The sequence below is a fragment of the Tachypleus tridentatus genome, chromosome 10 (assembly GCF_004210375.1).
Source record: "Tachypleus tridentatus isolate NWPU-2018 chromosome 10, ASM421037v1, whole genome shotgun sequence".
Lineage (NCBI taxonomy): Eukaryota > Metazoa > Arthropoda > Merostomata > Xiphosura > Limulidae > Tachypleus > Tachypleus tridentatus.
In genome coordinates this window covers 106,479,501-106,498,954 of record NC_134834.1, presented here as the reverse complement: position 1 = coordinate 106,498,954, position 19,454 = coordinate 106,479,501, and the positions used below count along the sequence as shown (strand labels likewise).

At 34.7% G+C, this 19,454-nt stretch overlaps 1 protein-coding gene across 1 annotated transcript in view; it reads right to left on the bottom strand.

Annotated features, from left to right (window-relative positions):
• Window positions 1-4,944: 4,944 nt before the first annotated feature.
• LOC143228435 (glutamate receptor-like) overlaps window positions 4,945-19,454 on the bottom strand; it is a 44,382-nt gene continuing 29,872 nt past the window's right edge. The window contains exons 7-10 of the mRNA XM_076459696.1: window positions 12,996-13,158; window positions 7,755-7,969; window positions 6,657-6,925; window positions 4,945-5,326 (exon numbers count right to left, since the gene is read on the bottom strand). Coding sequence (XP_076315811.1) covers window positions 5,056-5,326; window positions 6,657-6,925; window positions 7,755-7,969; window positions 12,996-13,158 — 918 coding nt within the window. The 3' untranslated portion in view covers window positions 4,945-5,055. The remainder of the gene's footprint in view (window positions 5,327-6,656; window positions 6,926-7,754; window positions 7,970-12,995; window positions 13,159-19,454) is intronic.

Below are 19,454 nucleotides of genomic sequence, written 5' to 3'. Positions count from 1 at the left end.
AAGCAGTGTTACATTGGTATCTTTTGAATTTAAAAAGCAAGATTACACTGACATCTATCGACTTTTTTTTAGAATAGTGGCATCGATAGAACAGCAGAATCGTCACTGAATACATCCATTAACAACAGCACATTGTTAAACTCAATATATGTAGTGTTCAAAATAGTCATTTAAGAACACACACTGATGCCTTGCATTTTTAAAATGAGTACATTGGTATCTATTGAATTTAAAATACAGTAGCATTATCAAACAGGATCATACTAATACACGAAAATATTTAAACAAAGTAGCTTTATAAGCAAAATTACGCTAATATCTTTGGGCTTTTAAGGATATGAGCATTGGTAAACAACATAACATTGACACCCGTACATTGTTAAATCATTGGTAAACAACACAACATTGACACCCATACATTTTTAAAAATAACAACATTGATAAACAACACAACATTGACACCCATACATTTTTAAAGATAGCAACATTGATAAATAACAGAACATTGATACCAATACATTTTTAAAGATAGCAACATTGGTAAATAACAGAACATTGATACCAATACATTTTTAAAGATAGCAACATTGATAAACAACACAACATTGATACCAATACATTTTTAAAAATAACAACATTGATAAACAACACAACATTGACACCCATACATTTTTAAAGATAGCAACATTGATAAATAACAGAACATTGATACCAATACATTTTTAAAGATAGCAACATTGGTAAATAACAGAACATTGATACCAATACATTTTTAAAGATAGCAACATTGATAAATAACAGAACATTGACACCCATACATTTTTAAAGATAGCAACATTGATAAATAACAGAACATTGATACCAATACATTTTTAAAGATAGCAACATTGATAAACAACACAACATTGATACCAATACATTTTTAAAAATAACAACATTGATAAACAACACAACATTGACACCCATACATTTTTAAAGATAGCAACATTGATAAATAACAGAACATTGACACCCATACATTTTTAAAGATAGCAACATTGATAAATAACACAACATTGACACTCATACATTTTTAAAAATAACAACATTGATAAACAACACAACATTGACACACACACATTTTTAAAAATAACAACATTGATAAACAACACAACATTGACACCCATACATTTTTAAAGATAACAACATTGATAAATAACAGAACATTGATACCAATACATTTTTAAAGATAGCAACATTGATAAACAACATAACATTGACACCCATACATTTTTAAAGATAACAACATTGATAAATAACAGAACATTGACACCCATACATTTTTAAAAATAACAACATTGATAAATAACAGAACATTGACACCCATACATTTTTAAAGATAGCAACATTGATAAATAACAGAACATTGATACCAATACATTTTTAAATATAATAGCATCGATAAACAAGAGTATAAAGAAATTCTTGGGTTTTAAAAGATAGTAGCATTTGTAAACATGATTTTTCTAATACCCCTGAATAAAACAATAGTACAATGACAGTAATAACATTGTTAAAGAGGAGTATATGGAAGCCTCTGGATTTTTAAAGATATGAGTGATATTAAACACGAGTACACTGAAGTGTACAGATATTTGAAAATAGTTTTGTTTGTTTGTTTGTTTTTGAATTTCGCACAAAGCTACTCGAGGGCTATCTGTGTTAACCGTCCCTAATTTAGCAGTGTAAGCCTAGAGGGAAGCCAGCCAGTCATCACCACCCACCGCCAACTCTTGGGCTACTCTTTTACCAATGAATAGTGGGATTGACCGTCACATTATAATGCCCCCACGGCTGAAAGGGCAGGCATGTTTGACGCGACGGGGATGCGAACCCGCGACCCTCAGATTACGAGTCGCACGCCTTAACACGCTTGGCCTTGAGAATAGTAGTATTGATGAAAACGTGTATTCTGATACTCTTAATATTTTAAAGATGGGGCATTGGTAAACACCTGCTTACTGAATTTTTAAAGGTAAGAGTATTGCTGAATGAGAGTAAACAGATCCCCATTGAATACTGAAGGCATTATAGTATATACAAAATTACGGTCCAGCATGATCAGGTGATTAGGGACGTTGAAATTTATGGGTCTCGATTTGTAATGTTGATGATTTGTTAATCAGTCTGACTTGTTGTGGATTTTAAAAGATTGTGTCTCAATCAGTAAGAACGTTTTTCTATCGAAGCTACTTGTTTAGCCAATAAAAAACAGGTCACTCATTATAAATGCTTCAAGCCGAACTTGACACAACTATGTGTTTTGTTAGAATTTCGCGCAAAGCTACACAAGGGCTAACTGCACTAATCGTCTCTAGCGTCGCAGTAAAAGACTAGAGAAAATCCAGCTAATTATCACCAACCAGCGCCAAATCTTGGGTCACTGTTTTATCAACGAATAGTGGGATTAACCGTTACATTGTAACAGTCACAAGGCTGAAAGGGTAAGCACGTTTGGCGTGAAGGGAATTCGAACCCGCAACCCTTATATTACGATTGGAATGCCAAAACTACTAGGACATGCCAAACCTTAAACAGAAAAGTAGTGCCAGTAGTGAGATTTATTAAGATATAAACTCACTACCTAAATAATTCACTCTTAAACTTCTGTTTTGTAACAAATGTTTGGTTAGACTGTTGAATTTTATTAGCTCATGTTTGAACCAGTACCACCTTGCCATGCTAGGCATACTATTATTAGCACAATACTTTTAGTCTTAACAATGGCTCGCTGTTTGCCATTCACAAGAATAACACTGGAGTTATGCGTTGCTTTGTTGTATGGTTTGGTTTGAATTTGCGCAAAGCTACACGAGGGATATTTGCGATAGCCGTCTATAATTTAACAGTGTAAGGCTAGAGGGAAGGCAGCTAGTCGTAACTACCCACCGCCAATTCTTAGGCTACTCTTTTACCAACGAATAGTGGGATTGACCTTCACATCATAACGTCCCCACGGCTGAAAGGGCGAGCATGTTTGGTGTGACGGAGACTGTTATATGAAGGTGTATTTTTTATTTTCTTTTTTATTTTTAACGTTTTCTTTAATCTCAACGTAATGTATTATTATACTACGTAATAGAGTGTAACAAATATGGAATGGATACACTTACATATAACGGTATAACCTTTAGGCGAGTCTGCCGTGTTAGAATTATAAACTTAGCATCTATATGTGTGCTAATGTTGTTGTTTTTTAATTAACGGAAAATAGAAAAGAGAACCTAGTTTGTAGAGGCCTAACATATTCTTTCATTAGCTGTACCCTGTGCTGAGGATTGCAGTTAAGCCTATTCAAGGTTCAACAACGTAGTTTTGATCAGCATTAAGCCTCTACGTCATTGAGTCTCTTTTTTTATTTTACCCTCGATAAAAACGGAAAATAAATCTGTTAGCATATATACATATATATATATATAATTATTAAACAGTTGGTTCGCCAGATAATATCGAATAATGATAGGTGCTACTTTTTAACATTATTCGCTCTTAAATTAATTAAGAGCACTGAAAAAAATCCATAAAAATTGTGTCTTTTTATAGTGTTTATGTATGTGTCAAGAAATCGAATCCTAAAAATTCTAGGTCTTGTAAGGGAAGTGTGTTGAGGCGTGAGGAATATGCAGGGGTCAGCACGGATACTTGAAAACCTGGTTACCTGATGGATTTGTAATTACCCGACTCAGGACTTTTTGAACTTACAGGGTTTCAATAATTAATTAAAAAAAGTACATAAAATGTTTAAAATATGACAAAAACGTGTTACAAACCTAAATATATGAATATATTTGATTTTATATAATAGAAATATTATATTAACATTCAGATTTATTTATTCTAGTACGCCGGTTGTAGCTGTTTGACTTAGCACCTATGGTGACAAACAATATCAGAATATGTGTGTTTATATGCAAGGGCTATATTATTTGATTCTTTTTCTCAACTTAAAGAATCTTATAATGTCCATACAAACAACGTAACAAAACAATAATTTTGCACCTATTTCAAAATACAGTTTCATTCTCTAGAGCTGTAAGTAAAACGCCAACAACAGGATGTAGAACGTTGAGATTAGGCCAAATGTACCAAAAGATTCCAGCTTCGTATTTTGGGTAACAGTTTGTGCCAGATGTGGATGAATCACAAGATGAACATCAATAAGGAGGTTGTGGAAACGTTCTAGAGACAAATGTAATTTGATTTTACTTTATTTAATTATATACTTTTAGTTTTGACAGTTCGGCCACCATATATAACACAACATTCATAAATATTTACATTATTATGTATATTCATTGGCTACTCGTTTTCTACTGCCACAGCATCTGTAATGACGACCAAAAAGTAGACAGTCGACAGTCTCAAAAGCGAAGATAGCCATACGTTTTGGACCGAATTGGGCAAATTAATCAACATTTATATACAACGGAAAGAAGAAAACTACATCTGTGATGACGAGAAAACCCAATTGTAGAGAAAATATATATGTAAAACGGCTGGTATGGGTAGAGAAAACACTGTGTAGAGGAGCTAACGATTACCGAAGAAAGTCGAAACTTGTTCGCTCCTCTACATAGAGTTTTCTCTACCCATACCAGCCGTTTTTACATATATATTTAAATCAATTCTATTGGTTTTTACCTTGCTTGTGGTTTTATGCTGTTACATTATATGCATTACAACTGATATTTGTGCGTCGCTGGAACCACACTGAAACACAAACATTTATTTGCATAAGATAAACCACCACCTGTCCAATACGACAATAATTTTTTGCTTACATTTTTTGTACCAGGTAATATAAATAAATTGACAAAATATGCAACAAACAGTGTAAAAATCAAGTCATACATTCATTTTATGCAACATATATAAAAGTTTAACGTACAAGACAAGTGTATTTGTAGAAGTGTTCTTGCGCATACGCAGCTAAGTGTATTCCTATAAGTGCTACAGTTATTTTTAAGTTTCACCGGTATTTATTTACCTTAAAATATGTAGTGCTTTTTTTAACGATCAGTTAAGACGTCTTAATATTTTGAAAACATATTTTCGATAACCTTCAATCAAACAGCTTATACAGAAAACTGTTACTGAGACAGCATAGCCAAACAGGAGAATTTCAAAAGCTACAAACACATCATTCAATAAGAGAGGCACTAAGTCGTTTGTTTGGGTTTGAACACCACTATGTCTGGGATCACACAATCCCTGTTTGATTATATTCTTGTCCATTATCTTCTTCTGCCAAAACTGGATTATTCCTCCTTTTTTTAAGGATTGAATTCTATATGGAATGATGTGAAAATTTTAGTTAGTTTCCATCTCTGTATATATACACACTAGTCTCCCCCAAAAAAAATAGTCTTTATACCAACAACTTACACAGTGTAACTTATAAAATAATTTATTGTAATGAAAGGTAAATGTTCTTAATTTAAGCTTTAGAAATTCCTGTGTTCAACAGCTGATAACAATGATTAATAACAATGTTGTTCAACAGCTGATAACAATGATTAATAACAATGATGTTCAACAGCTGATAACAATGATTAATAACAATGATGTTCAACAGCTGATAACAATGATTAATAACAATGTTGTTCAACAGCTGATAACAATGATTAATAACAATGTTGTTCAACAGCTGATAACAACGATTAATAACAATGTTGTTCAACAGCTGATAACAACGATTAATAACAATGTCGTTCAACAGCTGATAACAACGATTAATAACAATGTCGTTCAACAGCTGATAACAACGATTAATAACAATGTCGTTCAACAGCTGATAACAACGATTAATAACAATGTTGTTCAACATCTGATAACAATGATTAATAACAATGTTGTTCAACAGCTGATAACAATGATGTATAACAATGTTGTTCAACAGCTGATAACAATGATGTATAACAATGTTGTTCAACAGCTGATAACAATGATTAATAACAATGTTGTTCAACAGCTGATAACAATAATGTATAACAATGTTGTTCAACAGCTGATCACAACGATTAATAACAATGTTGTTCAACAGCTGATAACAACGATTAATAACAATGTCGTTCAACAGCTGATAACAACGATTAATAACAATGTCGCTCAACAGCTGATAACAACGATTAATAACAATGTCGTTCAACAGCTGATAACAATGATTAATAACAATGTTGTTCAACAGCTGATAACAATGATTAATAACAATGTTGTTCAACAGCTGATAACAATGATGTTCAACAGCTGATAACAATGATGTATAACAATGTTGTTCAACAGCTGATAACAATGATGTATAACAATGTTGTTCAACAGCTGATAACAACGATTAATAACAATGTTGTTCAACAGCTGATAACAACGATTAATAACAATGTTGTTCAACAGCTGATAACAATGATTAATAACAATGTTGTTCAACAGCTGATAACAATGATTAATAACAATGTTGTTCAACAGCTGATAACAATGATTAATAACAACGTACCTGCTGAAGAACTATACGAAAGGGAAACAACTGTCTACAAGTTGCACTAGAGAAGCGACACGTTCAGATAGTTGAATAAACAACTACAGTTAAAGTTCAAAGTATAACTATTTTCCTTAGTGCTTACCCATAATTCATTGGCTCAAGAAGAGGACTGTTCTTCTGAAGTCCAAAGCATATAAAGTCCTCTTTTAAAATTTCTCTTGCAAGATAAAATGGACAGAAACCTCCGGATTGATTACCAAATGATTGAAATATCATTTGTAGGTTGATGTTGCTTGCAAAAAATATACCTCCATAAGTCACGAGCTCCAGGTATTGATGAAGAGTTCGTATTTCCTTATTATTATTTCTGTTTATTTTCCATAGTTCACGAACAACAGTAGAGGGTGTTTCCTGCATAAGTATAATTAGATGACCAGTCGTATTACAAGAAAAGATCATACCATTTCCAATATGGTATTTTACGCTAACTTTAAACACAACACACACACATTCATAACAGACGGCTGTGTGCTTCGTTGTTAAGCAAATTACAATAGAAAAGTAGTATATTCCAATCCAGTAACAACATTTATGTAGTGAGAATTACAAGCAGTCAGTTAGAAATCGTAACGTAAAGTCACAATCAATTAACAACAACAACAAAAACAGATGCACAAGAGTCACAAGCAGTTAATGAAAGATGTAATGCAAGAGTCACAAGCAGTTAATGAAAGATGTAATGCAAGAGTCACAAGCAGTTAATGAAAGGTGTAATGCAAGAGTTACAAGCAGTTAATGAAAGGTGTAATGCAAGAGTCACAAGCAGTTAATGAAAGGTGTAATGCAAGAGTCACAAGCAGTTAATGGAAGGTGTAATGCAAGAGTCACAAGCAGTTAATGAAAGATGTAATGCAAGAGTCACAAGCAGTTAATGAAAGGTGTAATGCAAGAGTCACAAGCAGTTAATGAAAGATGTAATGCAAGAGTCACAAGCAGTTAATGAAAAATGTAATGCAAGAGTCACTAGCAGTTAATGAAAGATGTAATGCAAGAGTCACAAGCAGTTAATGAAAGGTGTAATGCAAGAGTCACAAGCAGTTAATGAAAGGTGTAATGCAAGAGTCACAAGCAGTTAATGAAAGATGTAATGCAAGAGTCACAAGCAGTTAATGAAAGGTGTAATGCAAGAGTCACAAGCAGTTAATGAAAGGTGGAATGCAAGGACCACAACTAATTTTACCCGTAAAAATGATTCAGTTGAAGTGCCAGGATAATAATATGCTGAAACGTTTCTATGAAGAACTTGAGAAACTGTGTCCAAAGGTATTTCACTTTCTTTGATACTGAGAAATGCGAGGATATTACCACAGTATACGTTCAGAAGAATCAAACAAACTATTGTCCAGGAGAGAAATACTATTTTAGGAGCTGTCTTCTTTGGGAGCTTCTGTACTCCTATATAAGCAAAAAACAAACAAATATTATACAACGTGAATTACTATAATGAATATCTCCGGTAGAAATACTTATAAAATTCATTATTGTGTTTTTTGTGGAACATATTTCTTGCGAGTTCTGTGACTGAAGTTACGATTCAGTTCTAGTTTTGAACTAATAACCTGATGAATGTATAACATATCCAAAAGTTACGATTCAGTTCTAGTTTTGAACTGATAACCTGATGAATGTATAACATATCCAAAAGTTACGACTCAGTTCTAGTTTTGAACTAATAACCTGATGAATGTATAACATATCCAAAAGTTACGACTCAGTTCTAGTTTTGAACTAATAACCTGATGAATGTATAACATATCCAAAAGTTACGACTCAGTTCTAGTTTTGAACTAATAACCTGATGAATGTATAACATATCCAAAAGAAATTCCTGTTAATATATCGTCGTATCTATTAAAGTAATTTTGGTAAAGTATAAACACAGGTTTTCATTTGTCAACAAGCTAAGCTATATACGGTATTTGTTTGTTTAAGTTAAGCACAAAGATACATAACGGACTAGCTATAGGTCTACAGACATTCCACTGTGCCACTTGGGGATGCAGTATCTGTGTTTGAATCAATTAATGTTTAATTTCAAGATAGAAAAAAAAATAACACCTCCTTTACTTAAAAATTCAGTTCATTTATTCACATATTTTGAAACAAGCAGTGAATAACTCTCAGATTAAGGATCCAAAGGACCTGGGCCTGAAGTTTTATGTCGGGTCTCTTATGATCATGACTGAAAATTACGGTAAACAAAAACTAATTATAACGGCCTTTTTTATGGAGTTTACAGCCCATATAGCCCCACTTAAATCCGTCCAGAGTTAAGCAAGCTGCTATTTTTATGTTTTCCAAGATTTAATTGTTTTATTACAAAGAATACTAAGACACATCTGTCAGTATTTTTTCTAAGGCATTTCTACAGATGTTATCAGCGTTTTAGGTAAGTCACGAGCAGTGCTTAAAGTAAAGGAAAAGAGGAACTGGGTAGATTTGTGAAATGTTTGAAGCTGGGTACTATATTTCTTGTGTGTCACGTGTATTCTTTATTTATTATTATAAAAGTAACTAAAATGTAAAAACTCAAACTTATTAGGTTGAGAAGTGGTTATATTTGGTAGGATAGTGAATAATAATAATTCTTCAAGAGGTTTGGTTTAGTTTGTTTTCAATTTCACGCATAGCTTGTTTGTTTGTTTTTGAATTTCGCGCAATGGTACACGAGGGTTATTTGCGCTAGCCGTCCCTAATTTAGAAGTGTAAGACTAAGGGAAAGGCAGCTAGTCATCACCACTCACTGCCAACTCTTCGGCTACTCTTTTACCAACGAATAGTTGGATTCACCGTCACATTATAACGCCCCCACGGCTAAAAGAGCGAGCATGTTTGGTGCGATGGGGATTCGAGCCCACGATCCTCAGAGTACTAGTCGAGTTTCTTAACCACCTGGCCATGCTGGGTCACGGTAAAGTGAGCTGCACATTCGTCGAGTGATTTACAGTTTATATGACAGGATTATTAGTTAAACACAGTGTAAAGGTCAAAAAATTCAACTGTAAACAGGTGTATACTGTAACAACTTATAGTAAAAAAGCTCTGATGATTACTTTGTGGTCACGAACTCGGTCACAACGACCGAACCAGTAGCGATAGGATTCATTCCTTTCATCTGTGTGCTATTTTGTTTCATTTTTGCCTTGGTCTTACCAGAAAATTTCAAGAAAGAAATATAGTTTTTTCCCCAGTCCCTTGGCACTGTAAACATTTATTGCATTTTATAATAAGCCTTTCCATTCCGTGATGGTGACTGTTTAGTAAAGTGTAGCAAGATGGTTTTGGGCTCTCCTGAAAAGAAACAGGACGGCATTCTGCCTCATCCCTCTTCATTTCAAGCACCGACTCACTAGTGAAACCTATCATTTACGTAAATGAATGCCGACATTTGGTTAGTAAGCACAAAAAATGCCCGAAAAGTGTGGAATATAATTGATGCTAAGATTTTTGGTTATAAATTAGAAAATGATTAAATAGCATATAAGCTAACATCTTTAATACGTATATACATAATAACCAAAATAGTTAAACCAATCATTATCTAACCAGTAAGAAATGAGTGAAAATTGAGGTATACTTTGATATAAAAACTGCACAAACGCCTGTATGTGTGAAAAACGACAAACTTTCTGGCACAGGTTTATGGGAAATTCATTAACATAGTATTGAATTTATTTATCATGTAACTCTTAACGAAGGAAGAGGTAAAATAATGTATGATTTCATGCATAACAATAGAACAGCATAATATTAAATAAATACATAAATAAATAAATATATATATGAAAACTATACAAAAACCGACTGTGAACTGACGCATTACTGCTGCTATAAAGTATTGACTACGTTACTTGTTCTTGTTTGTTATTAAGCACTTTCTACTGTAAAAGGATTTGGCGCAAGGATGTTATGTCCAAAGATCACTGCTCTTCTCTTTGGTTGTATACAATTCGTTAGTTTCAGCAGGGCGTTAGTTTCCCAGCGCTCATTTAAATAGTTGGCCTAGTCGCATGGAAAGCCATACACAGTGCACCTGACAACATCACTGTTATGCGTTTTTGTGTAATAACATGAATATTTATTTCATTCGCTCTACTACTTGAGGTCTGCAATGGTTAAACGAAAAGTATGATTGGAAGTCCTACCTTGGTGAACACATACCCTGTTGACCTCGTTTCCAGATGGAGATCCTTTTTAATTATATTGCAGCTTAGGGCTGGTTGGTGGATTATCATGTGTTACAAGATGTTCGACTTTGCTTACCATAACTAAGTTATGAATTATTGCAAGTCTCTTTCTGGATGGTCCTGGTGCTTGAAGTTGATACATACTGTTATGTTTCTCAATGTCTTTAAGTACAAGGGATAGCCCAATCTTGGAGATTACAGTACTGTGAAAAAGTGTTAGAACAAGAGAATATTTTCTCTTTATTTATATTTTATGATGCTAATTCTTCCATACCATTACATAATGAAATTTCAACCTTATGTTAATGCTTCTCTGATCCCTGTTGACAAGTGAATGAGTCACAGTGAAAATAATTGTCATGTTTTAGAATTCCCATATACATGTTTCAAGGATATGTCATAAGGGTTCTGCTTGATTGAACATACTGATCAAATTAAAGGGTCTGAAATAACTGTCATGGTACTCTATGCAGTGTCTTAACTATATGGAAAGAAGCTAGATATATGGTACCTGTATGTTTAGGAGAAATCAATTCAATAGTATTATACTTGACAAACACAATGTTTAACATCATACATTATGTTTTGTTGTCATGCAACGGCCCAAAAAGCGTAGAGAATTGTCAGTAGAGCAAAGAATTCGCAAAGAAGCTTTATGCAATGCTGGTTGGGCTTTCCAAATGGCTGCAAACTTGAAATGCTCGACAAATATTTTTAAGTTTACCATAGATAGTGAGACTGAAGCAGGTAAATGTAAAAATAGGAAAGGAAGAGGCAGAATACCTCAACTCAAAGACGCTGATGTTAAGTATCTTTGTTTATGCAGCCTTCAGGACAGGAGGAAGACTCCATTGCTCATTGATTTCAAACATGAGATAAACGATCATGTACCAAAGATAACTACAGTATTAAGAAGACTCAAGAATGGATTATTTAGTCGTGTACTAGTTATTAAACCTTTACTTCGATTTCGAAATATTGTCAAAAAGACTTAACTTTGATAAAACATACAAAAACCTGGACGGTTAATGAATGGAAAAAGTATGTTATGCATGGATGAGTCCAAGTTTGAAATATTTGGTTCAAAGCGTAGATTGTACATCAGGTGAAAAAGAGATAGTTATTTTAATGCATAGCATCTACCATGGAGCATGGAGGGAAGCAGTGTGATGATTTGGTAAGGTGGTTATTTTAATACATAGCAACTACCATGGAGCATGGAGGGAAGCAGTGTGATGATTTGGTAAGGTGGTTATTTTAATGCATAGCATCTACCATGGAGCATGGAGGGAAGCAGTGTGATGATTTGGTTATGTTTTTGTCTGCTGAGGTGACAGTAGATATTTGCAAAATAAATGGAATAATGGCCCAGCTCAAGTACTATCAGATACTGATCTGTCATGGTATCGCCAGTGGTTTGTGTATTATCAGTAAATTATTCTACTACCAAGAGGATAATGACCCCAACACTCATCCAACCTATGCAGAAATTACTTAGCTAAGAAAGAAGCTGCTGGAGTCATTCAAATAATACAATGGACCACACAGAGCCCTGATCTCAACCAAAAGCAGCAGATTTGAGATTTGCTGGATCAAAATCTTAAAAAGTCAAAAGTTACTTCCAGAGAAACTTTATGGGAGTGTATTAGTGACACTTGGAGTAAAATCCCAAAGGTCACTTTGATTAAATATGTTAAGAATGTCTGAAGAACTGTCTACAGTTACTAAAGCAAAAGGGTGACACAACATATTCACTGTTTGTTGAACTTAAGCACTTCCACTGAGTTTCTAATGTACTAATGATTAATAACATTTAATGTTTCACCTGTGATTTACCTTCCATTGTTCTTTCAAAGTAGCCTGAAATCTAACTTTTTGACTTTGTTTTAACACTTCTGTACAGTACCACATCACAGCTAAGAATTGCGTAGAACATTTAACGAGTTTTTTAACCTGACACAAATACAGTAATGGTGATGTTATTGCAGTCACTATGTCTAGCGTGTGTGACTCAAAAAAAGTTTAAAATCGCACTCTGTATTTGGAATTGTTAGTGCGTGATAGAAGTGACAGTCAAATCCCACTATTCGATCTGGCAAGTGTTGCACGAAAGCCACTTTCTCTCCAGTCTACCACTTTAAAAGTGGAAAAAGAAAGATCAGACAGCTTTCGAGTAGCTTTGAGCGATATTTAAAGTTTAACAAGCAGACAAACATTTATAAGAGTTACGATACCCTGCCACACAGAGATCTTCAACGTAGCTTCCAACGACAGTCGAAGAATTGAGAAACGCGAAGTGCTGCCATCTGTCGGATTGAGTTTGACTTCATAAAATATCCAAGTTACTGCTGCCACTCCTCCAGCGACTAAGCTGCACAAAAAGTACGTTATCCACACCTACAAAAAAATTTAAAATCTGTTATGTTCATTATTTAATTTATTATAAAAAATATCAGTACATCATACGAATAATATTAGATTATCAGGAAGAGGTCACGCAGCGAATGATTTTCTAAATAAAACTAAAATGTTTTTAATGAATTAATATCGCTGAATGTCTGGTATTGTCAGCTAGTTTTGGCACTTGACTCACAATCCTGTCATTAAGCACATCCCTTCACACGTGAGAAGATAATATGGTATTGTAATATGACGGTTAAACTTAGTTTTAATTCGTGGGTGATTTGTGATAGCAAAGTCACATCAGGCTATCTGCGGTGTCCACCGAAAGGGGTGTGTGTGTGTGTGTTTTTATAGCAAAGCCACATCGGGCTATCTGCTGAGCACACCGAGGAGAATCAAACCCCTGATTTTAACATTGTAACTCCGTAGACGTACGCTGTACTAACGGGAGACTCACAGAAGGGAATCGATCTCCTAATTTTAGCATTGTACGTAAAACCATAAGTTACAACGGTTTCAACTTCATGATATCAAAACTAATAGAAATGAGGTTGAATCTTTAGAGGTTTCTATTAGTAGTTATAAAACAAATAGGAGTTTAGTTAAAATGAATAAAAAAACTATGACCCCAGCACTTTGGAAAGATGGACCTTTCTTCTTCAGGGGCAAACTGGTTTTAGTTGGAATATGTTAGAAACCTCTAGATGAGAAACTCTGAAACGAAAAAGGAATTCAGCTGTTAATCAGGTGAAAAGGAAGATTTGATTTTCAGACAAATAGAATAGGGAATGGTAGGTTAAACAATGAGGGATACAGGGAAACAACTCAAGTTTGTAAGAGAACCTACTGGAACAATACTACTTTAGATTTATTGTTAATTTCTGATGAAGAAATGGTTGATATGGCTATGAATGGGTGGGCATTTGAACAAAAGTGGTCATTTCTCAATTAGACTTAGTGTTTTACTGTACATGCAGATAAGAAATAAGGAAATTTATGTTTTTCCAAGTTTGAAAAAAAGAAACAAATTTTGAAAAGGTAAGATGATTATCTGAATTAATTGTAGGTACTAACCACACTTCGAAAATTATCTTAAATAAATTCTTAAATATTCAAGATAGGCATGTTTTTATACACAAAGAAAAGAATGGGTGGAGGTGTATATATATACATATACAAAGCTGAAACTAACTACGGTGATCCGATGAGCGGAGATTTAGAAAATTACAAAAAATCAAGAGAGTTAGTTGATCAAAGAAAAAATTAAGAATTCAAAAAACTATATGATAAAAGGTTGTTCAAAAATTTAGAAAATTAATTATAAGGATTTCTTTAAATATATTAAGGGTAATTAAAATATATTTGAGAAGAGCATTTGAGGGATTATACAGAAAAAACATGTTCGATTATTGTTGACTTGTTTGTTTGTAATTTTGAGCAACGATATACGAGGGTTGTCTGCAATGACCATCCCTTCTTTAGCAGTTAAAGACAAGAGGGAAGGCAGATTGTCATCACCACCCACTTCCAACTCTTGGGATACTCTTTTCCCAACGAATGGTGGGATTGATCGTAACATTATAACGATCATACAGCTGAAAGATCGAGCATATTTAGTGAAACAGAGATTCGTCCAAACAATGTAACGTTGCTAGTAACAGAGCAAATACGATCTTAAGCTGTACTACAGAAATACTGAATGTAAGCTTGAAGAGGTTAGAATGCCACTGTATAGGTCATTTATTTGGAGGACTGTGTTCATTCTTGCGCCATTTACCTTAGGGAGAAGAGGAAACTTCATAAATATTAGAAAGATAAAGTTTGGGTTTTACAGTTTTATTTTTATTGTACGCCAAGCGTGTTAAGGCGTTCGACTCGTAATCCGAGGTTCGCGGGTTCGCATCCCCATCGCGCCAAACATGCTCGCCCTTTCAGCCGTGGGGGCGTTATAATGTTACAGTCAATCCCAATCCCACTATTCGTTGGTAAAAGAGTAGCCCAAGAGTTGGCGGTGGGTGGTGATGACTAGCTGCCTTCCCTCTAGTCTTACACTGCTAAATTGGGGACGGCTAGCGCAAATAGCCCTCGAGTAGCTTTGTGCGAAATTCAAAAACAAAAACACACTTTTTATTGTATAGATTAATTTAGTGAATGGAACGGTCTAAATATCCCTCGAAATTCAAAAAACACCACTGCGCCTAAAACTGGTAGTCTGCTATAACACAGAAACCTAATAACCTTACTTCCAAGAGGCACGAAATCAAAGATCATTAACAAAACCAAAGCAGATATCATAATGTCAACATAATATGAACATAGGCCAAATAACACGAGATATCACCATGGAAGAACTAGTACACGTTATAAAATCACAACACTTAAGCACTAAGGGGAAAACCAAATACAAGTTATACTCCTGGAAAAAAAAGACACACAACTAGTTTTCAGCCACGTAACAACATTATATGTTTGCTTGTTTTGGAATTTCGCACAAAGCTACTCGAGGGCTATCTGTGCTAGCCGTCCCTAATTTAGCAGTGTAAGACTAGAGGGAAGGCAGCTAGTCATCACCACCCACCGCCAACTCTTGGGCTACTCTTTTGCCAACGAATAGTGGGATTGACCGTCACATTATACACCCCCACGGCTGAGAGGGCAAGCATGTTTAGCGCGACGCGGGCGCGAACCCGCGACCCTCGGATTACGAGTCGCACGCCTTACACGCTCGGCCATGCCAGGCCTAACAACATTATATAATTTACTACTTGAAACAGGATACTTCCCGACCTCTTGGAAGAAAGGTAACACTCTGATGTTCCACAAGGAAGAAAAAAATCAGTGAATAAACCAGCTGCTGTCCTATCAGCCAGACCAGTTGTGTTGGAAAGATTCTTGAAGGTATAGTAAGCAATAGATTAACAACATATTGATAAATAACAGGTAAATTACCTAATATACAAAACTGATTCCGAAAATCAATACAAGTAACATATTTCTTGGTAGTATTAGCAGAAATGTTTATTGATAGCTTTACCAAAAATTAATGTACTGTTGCTTGCCTCATCGATATCAAGAAGACATTCGACACTCTGCATAATAATGGATTTCGGTTTCTTATAAATGAATTGGAACCACGTGGTATTATTAATTGATTATCCAACTTTTGGGAGATAGAAAACGTAGAATTAATATAGAGAGAATCTACTCGAAGTATTTTACTCCTGAGGCAGGTGTCCCACAGTGAGGGATGGTTAGCCCAATACTTTTCATCATGTATGTCAGCAACATGCCCCTAAACGAACCAGACGAAGGGTTCGCTTTGCAAGTCGCGAATGACGTAGCAATCTAAAAAAGTTCACTGGTATCAACAACAGCAACAAATAGCTTACAACAACAGCAACAAATAGCATACAACTACAGCAACAAATAACTTACAACTACAGCAACAAATAACATACAACCACAGCAACAAATAACATACAGGATTAAAAAAACATTTCACAAACACTTGTCTTCACAAATCAACTAAAACACCCACCAATACTATACCTACAAGGAGCACAATTCCAGAATAGCACATTAGCAAAAATCTAAGGACTTATATATTATTCGAAACTTTGTTTTGTTTGTTTGTTTGTTTTGAATTTCGCACAAAGCTACTCGAGGGCTATCTGTGCTAGCCGTCTCTAAATTAGCAGTGTAAGACTAGAGGGAAGGCAGCTAGTCGTCACCACCCACCGCCAACTCTTGGGCTACTCTTTTACCAACGAATAATGGGACTGACGGTCACATTATAAAGTCCCCACAGCTGAAAGGGCGAGCATGTTTGGCGCGACCGGGATGCGAACCCGCGACTCTCAGATTACGAGTCGCACCCCTTAACACGCTTGGCCATGCCGGGCCTTATTCGAAACTAAATTGGAATAAAGGTAAATGACGTAACAAACAGAACATGTTTGTTTTGTTTTTTTAAACTTCGCGCAAAGCTACAAGAGGTCTATCTGCGCTAGCCGTCCCTAATCTAGCAGTGTAAGACTAAAAGGAAGGCAGCTGGTCATAACCACCCACCGCCAACTCTTCGGCTACTCTTTTACCAACAAATAGAGGGATGACCGTCACATTATATCGCCTCCACGGCATAAAGGGCGAGCATGTTCGGTGTGACGGGAATTTGAACCCGCAACCCTCGGATTACGAGTCGAGTGCCTTAACCACCTGGCCATGGTGCAAATACCCTCGATACGTGTTAAAACTAATTTAATGTGATAGATATGCATGGAACTTCCCGCCATGTGCAGGACTTTGCAACATCCAATAAAGAGAAAATGCATTTATTCACACAGATATAAATGTAAGTACCTACGTGGACACTGCTCTGAAAGGGATCAGGTAAATATGATCTTATGTAGTGTTTAAATTTATACTGTGAATTCATCAATAGTGATAATCAAATATCACTTAATCTGTCATCTCTCACTGAGTGCAGTCAAAACGAAACTGATTGACGAGGCCCTAATAAACATTCCGGGTTCCACTTAAGATTTCCCCACTCGGAATGAACTCTGTCCATAAAAATAAACCACAATAAATATATAACGTAAGCAAATCACCGGAGAAACTATAGGAAAATGTTGAAAATAAGGATAATGACAGTTTCCAAAGAAAGGGAAACACGAAAACGTAAATAAAGATCAATCTAATTTCATCACTGTCACAAGAAAACAAAAACAACAATTACATATTAACATAGACAATTAACACCACCGAAAAATGCTATTATAATTTAAGGCGACTACTGTACATTCATTAAGTTACATTGTACAAATGAAACGACTAGCGGAGGACGGTATCCTAATAAAGAGCACTGATTCTGAAGATCTCAACACCGCGCTGTAAGAATAGCTCAAGGATGCCTTCCAACCAGAAAACGTAAATACATACTTACCTGGAAACAATCCCAATCAGAATGTTTAAATATATAATTACCCAGAAACAATCCCAATCAGAATGTTTAAATACATACTTACCAAGAAACAATCCCAATCAGAATGTTTAAATATATACTTACCCAGAAACAATCAGAATGTTTAAATATATACTTACCCAGAAACAATCAGAATGTTTAAATATATACTTACCCAGAAACAATCAGAATGTTTAAATATATACTTACCCAGAAACAATCAGAATGTTTAAATATATACTTACCCAGAAACAATCAGAATGTTTAAATATATACTCAGAATACCCCAGAAACAATCAGAATGTTTAAATATGTACTTACCCAGAAACAATCAGAATGTTTAAATATATACTTACCCAGAAACAATCAGAATGTTTAAATATGTACTTACCCAGAAACAATCAGAATGTTTAAATATATACTTACCTAGAAACAATCAGAATGTTTAAATATATACTTACCCAGAAACAATCAGAATGTTTAAATATGTACTTACCCAGAAACAATCAGAATGTTTAAATATATACTTACCCAGAAACAATCAGAATGTTTAAATATGTACTTACCCAGAAACAATCAGAATGTTTATATATATACTTACCCAGAAACAATCAGAATGATTAAATATATACTTACCCAGAAACAATCAGAATGTTTAAATATATACTTACCCAGAAACAATCAGAATGTTTAAATATATACTTACCCAGAAACAATCAGAATGTTTAAATGTAATAGACACGGAAGATGACAAAGAGACATTGACCGACATTAACATTCCACATACAGAAGAATCATTTCACATCGGACACAAGCTTCAACACGCTTTATAAAAGTATTCACAGAAAACACCCACAACATACATCGTATTATGGTACCAAAGACATATGTCGAAGAAATGCAACTCTAACAATAACACAATACTACAACTGTCAACACTACGGTGACGCAGCGGCGATTTGTGAATCACGGCTAAGATGCGTTGTGTTCCAAACCACAATATAAAACAATGTTCTGAAACACACGAACAAACCAAATAGCGTAGTTGTAATGCAAATATCGGTGTTAGTTATAAATGATGCAGAAAATATAAACGTATCAAAACAAACCTATATGATATAAGGAACAAACAAAACACATCACATATACAAACAAATACATAGCCCGCACTATCTACAACAAAATTAGCAGGCCGAATTCTACTAAAAAATTAACGTGGTATTCGTTTGCGACACTCACGAACCAAACCAAGAATCCAGGAGAGTTTGTTTGTTTTTGAATTTCGCGCAAAGCTACACGAGTGCTATCTGCGCTAGTTGTCCCTAAT